Source organism: Lepidochelys kempii, chromosome 17 (assembly GCF_965140285.1).
Source record: "Lepidochelys kempii isolate rLepKem1 chromosome 17, rLepKem1.hap1, whole genome shotgun sequence".
In the NCBI taxonomy this organism is placed as follows: Eukaryota; Metazoa; Chordata; order Testudines; family Cheloniidae; genus Lepidochelys; species Lepidochelys kempii.
The window spans coordinates 12,541,227-12,556,124 of NC_136396.1; the positions used below are offsets into that span (position 1 = coordinate 12,541,227).

Consider the following 14,898-nt stretch of genomic DNA (forward strand, 5'->3'; position numbering starts at 1 on the left):
ACAAAAGTTTTTTTCTCCTGCTGATAATAGCTAATCTTAATTAATTAGCCTCTTACTCCACCTTTTCATATTCTCTGTATGTATATATATCTCTCTTCTTACTATATGATCCATTCTATGTAGCCCACGAAAGCTTATGCTCAAATAAAAGCTAGTCTCTAAGGTGCCACAAGTACTCCTGCTCTTTTTGCGGATACAGACTAATGCGGCTGCTACTCTGAAAACTAGCCCCCTTTTACAAATGAGGAAACTAAGGCGAGAAGTGAGATGACCTCCCCAGATCTCATAAGTCTGTGGCAGAGCCAAAAACAGACCCTGCCCCCCCCCCCCCCACACACACACAGAGTCCTGCTCCTCAGTATGCTGCTATAATCACTGGACAGCCGATGCTGTCTCCCAGAGGCAGGAATGGAACCCAGGACTCTATACTCCTGAGTCCTCCAGATAACAACTCCCAGACCTAACAGTGTCCTCTTACTGGTTTTTCATTTTAAAATTATACAAAATTGCTCACAGAATCACAGAAATAAGAGGCATGTTAGGTCATGCTGGCCAGTCCCTTACACAGTCCAATTCAGGATTATTGCCTAAAGTGTGCACCCTTGAGTGCTTTGTCTAATTCACCTTTAAATAACTCAAACTTATGCTCTAATAAATTGGTTAGTCTCTAAGGTGCCACAAGTCCTCCTTTTCTTTTTGCGAATACAGACTAACACGGCTGTTACTCTGAAACCTGTCAAATGATAAGGCTTCCAACAACTACCTTGGAAACTATTCCCCGACCTAATAGCTCCTACCACTCACCAGTAAGTACCACTTTCCATAAATGTATAATTCATCAAGAGGAGAAGGGGAAAAAAACAAACAAACAAAAAAACCAAACCCCACAACACTTTCTGGGTTCTTTTCCCCTGCTGTACATTAGTCTGAGCATGTTAAAAGAACATTGCTAGGTTAAAAATTATGGTCAAGATTTTAAAGAAAACAGATGCCTAAAGTTAGGCTCCCGAGTCCATAACTAGGCTCCTAAAGAAGGGCCTGATTTTCAAAAGTGCTACACACCCAGCAGTTCGATGGAGTCATGCCAGTTTAGAGACCGGCTGGGAGGTTATTCTGTTTAGTTACCTCAGTACAACCCCTTGGAAGTCAACGAGGTTGCACGAATTTATGTGAGAGCCGGACTGGCCCATATTCTTTAAACATGGCAACGTAAGTTTCCATGTCATGGCCATTATCACTTTCTGTTCTTGGGTGTCCAGGACTTTGATTAAATGGAACAAACTGCTGGCCTGGCAAATAAGGAGAACATTCTGCCGAGCGAAAAACATGAAGCTCATTTGTCCAAAAGTAACATTTCTATGGAATGTCACTCCAGATTAATACATACTAAATTAGGGATTCATTTTAGCTGCTGAATGGCATTGTTTGTGAAGTGGAGATAAAAGAAAACCCTGTTTAAATTGGAATTTAGCCGAACGAACTAGTGTAACTAAACAGCAAGGAGTTTATGGACTGCGCTGAAGGAAGGAACTGGTCTATAAACCACAGTTGGCTGCCCATAAGGGATGGATTAATTATGTGGGGGAAGAGGAAGGGGAAGAAATCAAGGCAGCAGAATAGTAAGAAATGTCAACACTAAGTTTTCACTGGGTGAAATCTACCTTCCCTGTGCAGAGTGAACACAAGGCTTGTGCACCGCTTCAATCCCTCTTAAACCATCAGTGATACACAGGCCTCGAATTGACATTCTGCACAGGGAAAGTGGATGTTACCCATTACAAATAAGAAGTGGGAGGAGTAACTCTACTCCAACACACACACTTAAAGAAACTCACGTGGATTTGCAGCCTGTATCTACACAGTGGTTTGTGGATTATACCTCCTGGGGCCTGATTCTCAAGTCCTTATTTGGGGAAACCTCTCATAGGTGTCAATGGAAGTTTTGCCTGAGTAAGGACAGCAGGCTTTGGCTCATGGAGTTCCAGGCTCACATGACCTGGGTAGATCAGACAAATTGGAAAACACAGTTGGAATCCACAGGCCAAATATAAAAAACCTGTGAACCTCACAGAAATCATGCTCTGTGTATACATTCCACATGTGCAACATATAAACCTCAGACAGAGAGCCATTCTAAGTGAGCATGCATCTTCTTCAACGAGGGGCTATTCTTGGGAAGTGCACGTGTAATGTCAACAGACCTCGGTCGTCAGCAGGTGGGATCGAACTGGGGATTTCTGGAGCCTAGGGCATGAGCCTCTGCCACATGAGCTAAAAGCCAACTGGCTGTTAGCTAAGGCTGTAGAGCAGACTCATTTAACATTCTCTAAGTGGTCTCCGTGACACTGGATGGGTTACACACGCAACCTACAGAACTTAAAATCTGGGTGTTAAGAGAGTGAAGCACCAACAGCGTTGTCTTCCTTTAATGCCCTGATCCTGCAAGCTGCCCCATGAAGGCACATCCCTCCCTTAATGTGCACTGGTTCTGGGAAGCAGTCAAGTAGCTGTTTGAAAAGATTTGATGTACATGGCCGTGGGAGGGTTGGGCAAGGATACCCAGGAGGAAATGTCTGGTTGACATCCCCCCCGCCCCCCGGCATAATGCATCACATTATGATGAGAAATGGCAAAGGGCCCATCTTCCCCCTGCATTCTCATTGGCAGCCACATTCCCATCGCCCGCCTAGGAATAGATTTCATTACACGGTTGACTTTCGCCTCACCCCAGTGCCGTACTGAACACTACCAGATGCAGCCCTTGTATGAAACCAAAAACTAAAACATTTATGAAAAAAAATTCACTGTAGCTTAACATCATCTTAAAACTCCAACTGACTATGAACCATTTACACGGTTCCTTTACTTTTCCCACTTCATTCCATTCTGTTGGGAGTCAGTTTCACCTTTGCTGCTAATTCATTTCATTTTCTGGTTTCAGACACTTGCACAGTCCTGCTGGGGTCACAACCAGGCAGGGGAATTTTGAAATAAATTAAAGAACCCCCCAAAATAAGTTTGAACTGACTTTTAAAACAATTCTGCTCCTGTTAGGATTTGCCACACCTCCCCACCTGATTGTAATTTGTTTTAAACAAAATCTCCAAATTGTGGAGCTTACAGGAATTTGATGCTGTCCCTGGGAATAGTCAAGAAAACAGGAGATGAATTCACAACAACGGCTTAGTAAACAAGGCAGAATGGGAAAGAGCAGTTGAAAATGTTTCCCATGGGACAGTACAATATTTTCAACCAGTGCAGTGAGCTCTTAAGCTGGATGGGGATTTAGAAACCAAAAAAGGATTTGCCTTCCCCCACATTCAGACAGAAAGACTGATCCAAAGCCCACTGAAGTCAATGGCAGTCTTTTCACCTGCTTCAATGGGCTTTGGATCAGGCCCAAGGAGCTCCCAGCATCTGCAAATCAGATGGTAGCAGCAGCAGGTGATGTCTGGCTTTGTATTTTACACCTTTCAAATTTGGACTTCATTTGCCAGATATTATACAGAATTCATCTCCAGAAAGACAGAGGACGAATGAACATTAGACAGGCTGCAGCCTGAAAGTTTCACAAGACTAATATTGCGAGGGGCTGGGAGAGAGGGAAAGAAAAAGGAAAATCCATCATCTCTTAGGCAGTAGAAGTAGTTTTATTGTCTCCAGACAGTGACTACATCACTCAGAAATGGCAGAGGGAGGCAGCTTCAAGCCAGCATTTGTCCTGATGAGTTAAGTTAACACATGGCTCTCATCCTAGCAGGTGACGTATTTTACTTGGCAGAAACTTTAAGGAAGGCTATTTTTCACACCCACCCCCCAGCATGCATGCCCACGCAGGGCTCTCCGAGGGAAGTCTTGCTTTATGGCACCACAAGGACAGGTGCAGACTGCATATGACATCCACAGAGCAGATAAAACTTCCTATTTATAAACTTCCCATTTTGGTGCCGTTGCTCTTATGACAGCTAACCTGAAGAATTCATCCGTTTCACAGTATCCAATGCTGCCCACCTATGACCGGCCTGTTTCTGACCTCACGTCAGTGCAAGTTGGGAGTAACTCAATTAATAACGATGGCATAAAGCAGGCGTCAGGAGAATCAGGCCCTATGTCTCTTATAACTCAGATAGCGCCGTGACAGTCCACTTCTGAAAAATCGACGAAGATACTCAGGCAGATGGATAAAATGCAGACTATGAAGCAATGGGGAGATGGAAAAGGGGCCCACAGGAAATAGCTGCTATAAGCAACATATGCGTATAGGGTCTAATTTTCATGTTGACATTTCTCAAGCTTCGGGGTTTTATTTTTAAATGAGTCAAGAAGCCATTTACTGGTCCCAAGTAATGAGTGATCCAGCCTTCTCAGGAGATTTCAGTCCCTATGGTGGTGATGTGGTGATATGGTGACAATACCTGATCTTGTGGTTATTTTGGCTTCATAAGTGACACGCACCTCCCCCAAAGTCCAACAGGGCTATAAAAAAAACCAAAACAACAGCTACAAATACTGAGACACTTGGTTTCCGGCAGAACCCAAACACACAGCTCTGCGATCAACCCTTTCCATAGGGCTTGGTGTTGCCTCAGTTAATGGCTGATGTCTGAATATACCCTCTCTAGGGAGTTAATCCACTGCCCAAAGGGTACACTGGAGTGGCTCCTCTGTTGAGTGATTGCCATACAAAGGGCAAGTAAACCAACTGTGGGGTCCGAGGCAGAGAGAGATCCAACTGCAGCCCAAAACACAATATGGCTTGCAGGAAGCCAACTGTCAGGTCAGTGGTGTCATGTCGCCTGCAGTCTCTCTATTATAGATAATCTGGCCTCAACGGCTCAAACAATATAGTAATATTGGGACCCCCAATATCTGGGCACTGCCCCTTGGCTTTAACTTCCTGACCCCCTTTCTCTGCCAGAGGCTTTCGAGATCTCATTTCCCTCGTTTTCCTAGATATTCAAGCAGCATATGGAAAAGGGGAGTTTTCTAGTGGTGAGATCAGGTGAATGGACTCTGAGACCCCTGGGTTTCTATTCTCAGCTCTGACCATGACGTGCTGTGACCTTGAAAAAGTCACCTTCTCTGTGCCTCAGTTTCCCCCCTCTGGAATATCGGTATAGCACCTACCTGCCTGAGAGGGTGTCATAATGACTAATCCATGAAGAGCGTTTTAGGTCTTCACCATTAGGGAGGCCATGCTGCCTAGTGGACGGAGCACTGGACTCGTCCTGCAGAGACATGGGCTCTATTCCTGGCTCTGCCACTGACCGGCTGCGTGATTGTGGGCAAGTCACATCATTTTAGTTCCCCCATTGGCGAAACTGACAAATGATACGGACCTCCTTTGTAAAGCGCTTTGGGATCTACGGACAAGACCTCTATTTAAGAGGTAGGCGTTATTGTTAATAATGCCCTGCACTGTACACGGTCACTTTGAACACTGTTGGGCAACAAACTGTCCCCGCTCCCTCCACTCGCTGTGGGTAGTATGATGCTTCCCATCCCTGGGTTTCCCTCCACATCCCAGATACGTCGGGCAGTCCATTCCCAGCACCAGCGATGACAACGTGGAAAACAGTCCTCTGACTAGCTCCTCTGGGAAAGAGACACCACAACGGCAAAGAGAGAAAACTGAAAACCTTGCACTCATTCCAAGGGATGCTTGCTCGTGGCAGGAACAAACGGATCCTTTCACTGCTGCATTTGTACAGTGGATACACGGACTCGGTCGACTCCGGGGACTACAGCCCTTTACTTTCATACTGCCGTCAAAACAGGCAGTTTGTTTGCTACTTGTGGTGACAGAGCAAGGGTGCGGTTTTGTAAATAATTGGTACGTTATTGGATTGCCATTGGAACACAAGGAGAACACGCACAGCGCAACGAAGCATTCTCCCACGCTTTTCCCTTCAACAAACCATGATCCCTGTGGCTCTGCCTGCACTGTGAGTGAATCCACTGTAGTCACCATCACAGTTCCAGGCCAGTTACCCTGGAAAACATGGACAGGGCTCTTTACTCTTTGATCGAGAGAAGCAGGCTATACAGTAACCCCCACGGTTGTAGAATGCGGTACTCAGAACAAAAGGCAATCCCACCCTGGGTCAGGATGCTAACCTAGAACAGTGCTAGCAACAACTGTGTTTAAGCCAAAGACAGACGCAACACCCTAATACTGTATTATGATCTGGATCTCCATCACACCAAAGACCAAGGTTTACTGGATTTCAAGGGCTGATTCTGCCCCTGGGTGAAAATGGAGTGATTGAAATTTGGAGATGGATTCCAAACCTGAATCCCCAAAAGTTTGGGATTTTCAGATCCAGAGTTTATTTTGGGGTCATCTATCTTAAACGTTGCTGATAGAAGCATTTCAATGGCAGCATGAACAGGGCATCAGGAGATTAAGATTTCATGAATCAAAATAAATAATTTCCTGAGGAGGGCCTTTCCTAACTGGAAAGCCCATTAATAATGGAGGATGAAACTTCTCCCCAAAAGGAATCTTGTATCACCACACATAAGACATTGCAAAAAGGACTGAGGAGCAAAGAAAAATGTGTGGGTGGTTTTGCTGAGAAAGAGAGAGGGGAGTTTTACAAAGCCCAGAATCACACGATTATTGGCCATGTTGGGCTCTGCAAACGAAGACCAGGTGAGAAGAAAAGTAGCAGAACAGGACGCAGTGTGATAAGCACAAAGACCAGGAAAATAAACTAGCTATTCCTGCAGGCCCGCATGTTTTATTTATGGTTCAACTTCATCTCAGCATATAGAATCTATCCAGAGCTCCCCTCCAACTCCACGAGAGACCAAAAGGACTTCTGCTCATTACTCCACTATGACAAAGTTCATTAACCTGTAAAAAGATTTATGCAAATACAGGTTCTCAAGACCCATTTCTGTGTCGCTTGGAGCCAACTGCTAATTAAGCTGAAGTGCAGCGAAGTGAAGAACTGTAGGATTGGGGATGGCGGCAGACAGGAAATAGAGTTCATAAATTCAATGGCAGAGTGTTATTGGGACCAGCTCGTATGAGTAGCGAGGGGGAGGGAGAGAGGAAAACTGCCCCTCGGTGCTTTATTGTTTTAATAATGAAAGGCTCTATAGGAGCGCACAGCCCCTAACCATCTCTGAGCGCATTACTGTACACACAGGTATATTAAATAACTAAGCCCCTTGGAGGCCCTGAGGAGTAAAGGCAATGTATGCAGAAGCGTCTGGATCACTTCACCCAGCCGTGAAACACTGCAGCTGTTGGACAGCAACACCGCACTCCAGCTCAGGACGGAGAGACAAGAGAATCATTCGACCTGATCAAAAGCACAGGGGGGAATCTACCGGAGTTTCAGGGCGGAAGGGCTCACACTGCCACTCTAAGGTGAAGGGCCACGTGTTCTTTAATTACTACAGCCAGGATAGGCCTCGTTTGTCAGCTTTGAGCTGTGTGATAGGGTGTACAGGATGCGTACCTCATCCCAGCGCTGCCTCAAGTACGTGGCCACAACTGGACTGACGTTACAGATGAATCTCAACCCTTCGCTATTGTGATGGTCAAAAACCTCAACTATTTCTCGCCTCTTCCAAAGGAGAGAGTAGAATCTTACAACAGGGCTCCGAGCTAAAGCCAGTTAAGTCTCTGGTGGGGGCGGGAAACACACACACACGTAGAGAGAGATCTGATAATTAAAGACAGAGAATGGCACAAAACTGACTTTTTAAAATCTGTTTTACAGAGTTTCTTGAGACTCTTCAGCCCGGAAAAGCTCCCCACTGCCACAGCATTATAGGTTTAATTACATTCTAAGAGGACAGCAAGGGGTGGTCATTTCCTACTCTAACTAGAAAAAAAATAGAGTAAAGCAACGACTGCGTGCCCCATTTATCACGCTGCACCATGTGCTGAGAACACCCAATGGGATGTGACTTACAGTAAACTCCTCGATCGGGTGCTCCTACCCTGCTCTTTTATTAAAATGGGCAGAACAGATCTCCGAGTATGCAGTGGGCAGATCTGACAGTTTTGCTTATCTAATAGTGAATACAAATCAATCCGATTTTTTAATTACACACTGTGCTTAAAAATCCGAGAACAACAGTCACATGAAACTGCAGTTATTCTACATCCCAATCTGAGCCATTTCTAGGGCATCCGTCGCTGGACTACCTAGCGACAATGTTAGTGGTTCGGGCAGAAGGACAAATCTCAGGAGAGACATGGGTTCTAATGCTGATTCTCTGCCACTGATGTGCTATTTGGCTGTGGGTAAGTCACTTAATCTCTCTGTGCCTGCTTCCCCTCCCACCCTTTGTCTGTCTTGTGTATTTAGATTAGAAGTTTTTTGGAATAGGGACTGTCTCTTACTATGTGTTTGTACTGCACCTGTTACAACAGAGACACGATCACACCTGGGGCCCCCGAGTTGATGATATATAATGCTGATTATAACTGACTCCTCTAGCTACTGTCACCTTCCCTTTCTTTAAGGAATAAAAACAAACACGCATAAAACATAACAGCGAGACAAAGAAAGTAACATTGCCAATCAATGATACACACCCTTGGCAAATATCAAAGATGGAGGCAGAGGCAAACATCTGATGCATGACAGGATTATTTAGCCTTTTATTGGACCTGCTTTTCACGGTCACTGTGAAGCACACTACAGCTCACCAGACGTTCACCCCCTCAGCAGGGCTAGAACTCAGTTCACCCTGCTGCAAAAGAGCAGGAGCTCAGGGCTTGGCTACACTTGTGAGTTAGAGCACATTTAAAGCAGCCCCAGGCCCCTCGCTCACGACCCGTCCACACTGGCAAGGCATGTAGAGCGCTCTGACTCCACGGCTAGAGCGCTCCTGGTACTCCACCTCGGCAAGAAGATTAATGCTTGGTGCGCCTTGGCTGAAACGCTCGGGCACCAGTGTGAACGAGGTGTTGCGTTACTGCGCTCTGATCAGCCTCTGGAAACATCCCATAATCCCCTTAAATCACGTGGCCACTCTTCTCATTGTTTTGGAATCACTGTAGGAATGCGGATATACCTTTGAAAGCTCCGTTTCTGACAGCCGGCTGCTTATCTGCTCTGGGACAAAGGAACCATTACTATGGAATGCTGCTTGCTGTGAGAGTGAGAGAGAGGGGTGAGGGTGAGGGGGGTCTGCTGCAGTCTGAACTTACAAGACAGCATGCTGACACGCTCTCAGTTCCCCAAAAACCCACTCACTCTCCCCCCACATACACACAACACATTCCCTGTCACACTCCACCCCCACCCCATTTGAAAAGCACGTTGCAGCCACTTGCATGCTGGGATAGCTGCCACAAGGCACTGCTCTCTGTGGCCGTTGCAAGAGCTGCTAATGTGGCCACGCCAGTGCGCTTCTAGCTGTCAGTGTGGACAGGCTGCAGCGCTTTCCCTACTGCGCTCCACGGAGGCGGGTTTAACTCAAAGCGCTCTACATCTGCAAGTGTAGCCATGCCCTCAGAGAGAATTTGTTAGCTACTGAAGAAGAGCTCTATGGGGCTTGAAAGCTGGTCTCTTTCATCAAGCAAGGTTGGTCAAACAAAAGACATTACCTCACCCACCCTCTCTCTCTAAGATCCTGAGACCAACACAGCTACAACCACAATGCAAACAGCCATCAATGAGGACACAGTGTCATAAGTCAGTCGTTAGCAGTGATTAGCAATCAGTCCAGGGGACAGTGCTGCACACAGGCCTTGCCCAACACCACACTTACAATACAGAATTAGCAATACCAAGAGTTTCCACGGCTGAATCTTATACTACTCCACCTCTGCTACTTGGTGCACGCGGCGTGGAAGCAAAGCTCTGCGTGCCGTGCAAGGGAGAGTGGTGCCGTTTATCTCAGCACCCGTCAGCATCATAAAAATATGGGACTTGCCGTACCAGATGAGGCCAGGGTCCCTGCTAGGTCAGGGCCCCGTCAGAGGAAGGCGCTCTCAGAGTTACGGAGCTAGCTGCACCTCTGTCCCCTTCCTAGTCTCTCTGTGTGTGTGCACCACCCACCTCAGGCCTTTGCCTCCCCTGGGCAGAACTCCACAGTTCTCCCCCTCTCAGAGCGGGCCTTGGGCTCAAGCACTCTGGGTGTCAACCGTGCAGACCCCGCTGATCTGACTGATCACCTACATTTCTCCCCTGTGGGAGTCTGTGACCAGCGGTATCCAGTGACAAAATAGCTTTCTTAAAACCAAGGGAGTGCTTGCTTTCACAGGAGCAACAAAACATTCAGAGAGAATTTTTAAAGCCACAAACAGTCGGCACGCACGGCTATCTTCCCTACAGGCTTACCGTCCTCTGATGGTAGCCTCGGCAGGCCTTAATTTGTCAGATGCCCCAGTGGTGCCTGTGTAGAAGCCTGGTCCTTCCAAACAACTCCTCCCCTCTTGAGAAAGTCCTTTTAAACCCGCCAGAGTTCCTTTGCACCTTCCTGGACTTCGTCCCTGCTCATCAGAATCAATTGTGTATGTTGGGGGAGCTAAGAGGCTGAACCTTCAAAGCTCATCATTGGGGTATTGTCTCTCAACAACCCTTAGGAGTTTCCTGAGGAGTGGCTTATCTTGAGCCATTGTTCCCCTTCCTGCTTGTTTTTCCTGACAACCCCCCTATTAAACTCAACCACTATATTAATAGACAGTATCCATTCACTGTTACCGAGCAGCTCCATTCCAACACAGGCACAAGAAACCCCATCATGCAATAATCAGTGACTGCCAGGAGATACCCCACCAGCTGGGATCCTCGAAATAGAGTGCATTACATGATGGATAGAGAGATATTGTGGCATGGCAGACTTCCCCGTAAATATCTCATACTGGGACATTTAATGGCCATTTCCAGCGTGGAGGAGGATGACTAACTGCATTTCTCCCAGCCACAGAAAGAGGAGATGAATGGAAGAGGGAGCTTCACCCCTCCACATGAGCGAGAGAAAGGGGAAAGCAGAGAAGCCCGTTCCCTTGCTAACAGATCCATCTGGCACTCAATACATGATGGGCTGGTGCCCTCCCCTCCCCCGTTGATGCCTTGAGGCTTATAGTCGTGATTCGGCATGTGAAAAAAAGGCCACCTCTAAACTAGCTCAAAGGTTTCCAAGGTGTAGCGCCACCCTCAGGAATTAAATGAATTTATATGAGAAGTTGGACCTTTTCCTAGCAGGTGGCTGCAGCAGGGGAACAACAAACTTACCACGGTTTGGGGGGCTCTGCCCTACCTAGAAAAACGGGAGCATAAAATCAGAGCAACACACATTTACCTTCATGCTAATGCTCGGCACCCTTCTCCCTTGTCAATATAATGGAATGGCTCTTGTAGCTCGAAGATCCATGCAGGGCAGCTGCTCCACTGCCCCAACCTATTCAGCGCACGTCCCAGCAGGGGGCACCAAAGGAGCAGCAGCAACAGTGGGATTTCAGGGACCAGCCAGCCAACCGCAGCAGTCCCTGAGCAATGCCCCCACCTAGCTGCACACTCAACCTAGAGCTGCCACAGGGTGGCTCCAGTGGAAGAGCTGCTGAAGCAGACCTTAGTGCTGAGCTGACAGGTAGGGCTTTTAATTGTGTCAGGAGATGGCAATAATTGAACTTGCACCCTTGGAAAAGAAAGAAACAAGCCACCGATGGGCAGGAGACAGCACGCACTTGACACTGACTTTACCGGAGACGCCGCATCAGCCAGGCTGGGCAGACAGCTGACCTTTTGGATTTCTGTCGGTGCTGCCTTAGCCACGTGCTTCTAAGCTGCAGAGTTCTGGGACATGCACATAGCAGTGACACTGGTATTTTGAGGAGCTTGTGGGGAGGGGTTAAGATGGTTCATTTGAATTAGATGTTTTCCTCCCCGCCCCTGGGCTGTTTTTAATCCCACAATTCCCTTTATGCAGATCATCACAAAGCCAAGATGTCTCACAACAACACAGCCGCTGCGCTTGTACGTTAACTGTCAGAGCAGAAAGTCTAGCCTGGACAAATTGGTGTTGTCTCTGATCATCCCATTACACTATAGACTCTGATGGTGAATACAACTGTTGTCAGCTAAGTATTTATGCATCTGTGGAAGTTTCATGCAGCCTTCCCGGACAATGAGTACACAACAGACAAGGGGAAAGGGCTAGGGATTTAGAAAGGGAGAGGGTTGCACCCTCATATGCAAACACTGATTTAATAAGAGAGAGATTCTCCAAGACTTAAGCACCCGATTCCCATTGGACTTTCACTAGGAGTTGGGTACTTAAGTGCCTTTGTAGCTTTTGAAAATCCCATCCTAAAGCCCTTCTTGCTAAATCCCCAGTGCAGTTGATTAATTCAGATACGTTACACCAACTGGCCCGGCAGATTTAAGCCCCAGGTGGTCTGTCTAGCTTTGCAAAGATGAATGCACATATCAGCATCATAGCAATTAAGCCTGCATCCCCCCCAAGTCCCTGCATAATGTGAACCAGGGCATAAAAGCAGGTACAATGCAGCAGAAGCACTGAATTCTGCAAGGACAGTTGAGAGCAGGTGTCGTCCCAGTGGCAAGCAAAGCCCAGCCAAAGAGACAGTGACAGCAGAGGAGGGTAAATGCTAGGTAAACTCTGCCGCATGGATTGGGGGCAAGCCTCAAGCCTCCTGTGCACCTGCCCCCTTGTTCACAAATGCATTGGGTAAAACAAGTGCAGAGGTATGTGACTAGATATGCCAGAGTAGATCTGGGGTAAGCATAATCCTCATCATGCTAACAAGGCCCTTATTTCTACACTCCCCACGTAGGTCTCACTCCTGTTACTAGGCAAGAGCAACCTAGTGGCCAGCACACTTCTTAGTTCGGGGTCAGTTTCCCATGAGCTCACCTGTTCCTCCCTTTTCACCCCGTGTTTAGAGGTGCAACACTCCACATCTGTGCTGTGAAGAATCAAGCCCCTAGTCCATAACCAAAGGGAATTGTTGTCATTTGCAAGGGCGACAGTTGGGCAGCGACCTGCAGAGACAACCGACCATCCGTACTGAAGCATCACATTTCCCAGAAGTTAAAGCTACCCAGGAGCATAGGAAGCCTAACACCTGGGCCTAAAGGGATGGGGGTGAGCCAATGCACAGATACGATGGCACAGACAGATTAGTGTTGCTGGGAGCACAGGAAAGGCAGCTGAGATGATGAATAAATTTGAGTCTGGGGAAACAATCTCTGCTCCCCGATGGCTTGCTTACAGCTACCCTCCCACAAACGCCGATGGCCACGGCAGAAGCGATTTCCTTCCATTTCGACCTGAAAGTGACACCAACACGTCTCGAAGCAATGGATCGGGGGCGGGAGGAAATGTCAAACAAACAATCTGCATGGCTTTCAGAAGCTGACTCACCAGGACTGAGACTTCCTCTTCATGATCCCTTGGCGTCTCCACTGCGAGTGAGGGCTGAGGTGGTAGGTCAGCTGCCTGCAGACCTTCTCCATGGCTCCAAACGAGTCTCCTTCCTGCATAGGCAAAGGGAAGGATGCCAGGTAGGTTATTTGTAGCAATGCCACTTCATGGGATCATTAATAAGAGAAGAGCCAAGTCTATTTGCAATACAGTGGAGCTGCTTTGCCCCAGAAGTGGCTCACGCACTGGGTCCCATGTCAAGTCCGCGAGCCCCTTGGAGCTATTCTGAAAAATCAAAAACAACCACAGGAAAAGCAGTGACTATCAATCATTAAAATACCACATGGACAGCATGTATAACCAAGTCACCGCCCAGTGCTGCTGAAGCTCTCAGTTACCCAAGAGAGAACCGCTCAGGTCATCACAAAACCCACAAACACTAGCCCACTCCAAAAGGCCGCCGTAGGGAATGTCACAGGAGAAGTGATGTGAGCTAGTTCAGAACATCTGCTCCCGGCGTGCCTTATCGACCGTGTCTGACTGTCAGCCTGCTGGGGAAGAACTCCCCTTGTGTCGCATGATGTTCTGAGCAGGTTATCAGTTCTTGACAAACCATCAGCCATCCCATTTTCTTCTCCGATAGTTATTGATACTGCTGGCAACCGAGTTCTCAGTCAGGGTTCCAGTGGACAACCCACCCTTGCGGGTTCAGGGTTAGGGAAAATGGCATTCTGAGGCCAGGGAGAATTAGGGGCCCCTAAATATCATGATGTATTGCCTGATCAGATTAAACCACCATGTGAAAGATAGGGCAACTAAATCCAGCAACGGCTGTCCACACGTCTCTGAGCAATTATCACCCATATCCCTCTGCTTAATTCTCCAGCGCCTATCTATGGGCTTTCATGAACAGATGTATCATGTCTCAAAGAGAGAACAGGCCTTGCCTTAGGCTTCAGGGTGGAGGAGGGGCCCTGCAACAGTACATCGAGTTCTGGGCACAGCAATACCATAAACATGTCAACGAACTGGAAGGAATTCAGGGGAAGAGAAATAAAAGTATTTAAGGGTTTGGAGCAACTGATGGCAAAAGGTTAGTCACCCTGCATAGAATAGCTCAGACCCATGGTAGCTTAGGGGAGGAAAGAGGACTCTCCATACACATTTGAAGGCTGTAAACACCAAGCCAGAAGAGGAATCATATAGCCCACAAGGGGCTATATCCAGTCTGTTAGACTGTAGAACAAGATCCTAAACCAGAGTTCTTACCCTTTTCCATTTTACAATCCAACAGAGTCCCTTCCCCACTTAGCCCCACGAGAAGGACAGTGTAGTCCTGACACCTGTCCAAGACTACCAGGTTGAGAGCCCTTGCCCTGAGAAAAGCAACAGAAGCTCCAACACAAAGATATTTTTAAATGGACAGCACAAAACACTGGGGAGCACACCATGGTGAAGGGAACAAGCTTGCAATGGCAGAGGGACAGACTAGATGGAGTAACGGGTCTTTCCCATCTCCGTTTGCTATGATTCTGC

General features: G+C 47.4%; 1 protein-coding gene across 1 annotated transcript in view; it reads right to left on the reverse strand.

Moving 5' to 3' along the window:
- The window catches only part of LRRC75A (leucine rich repeat containing 75A), a 192,807-nt gene that overhangs the window by 55,117 nt on the left and 122,792 nt on the right, over positions 1-14,898 (reverse strand). Inside the window, exon 3 of the mRNA XM_073315474.2 lies at positions 13,363-13,475. Within this exon, the coding sequence (XP_073171575.1) occupies positions 13,363-13,475 (113 nt within the window). The remainder of the gene's footprint in view (positions 1-13,362; positions 13,476-14,898) is intronic.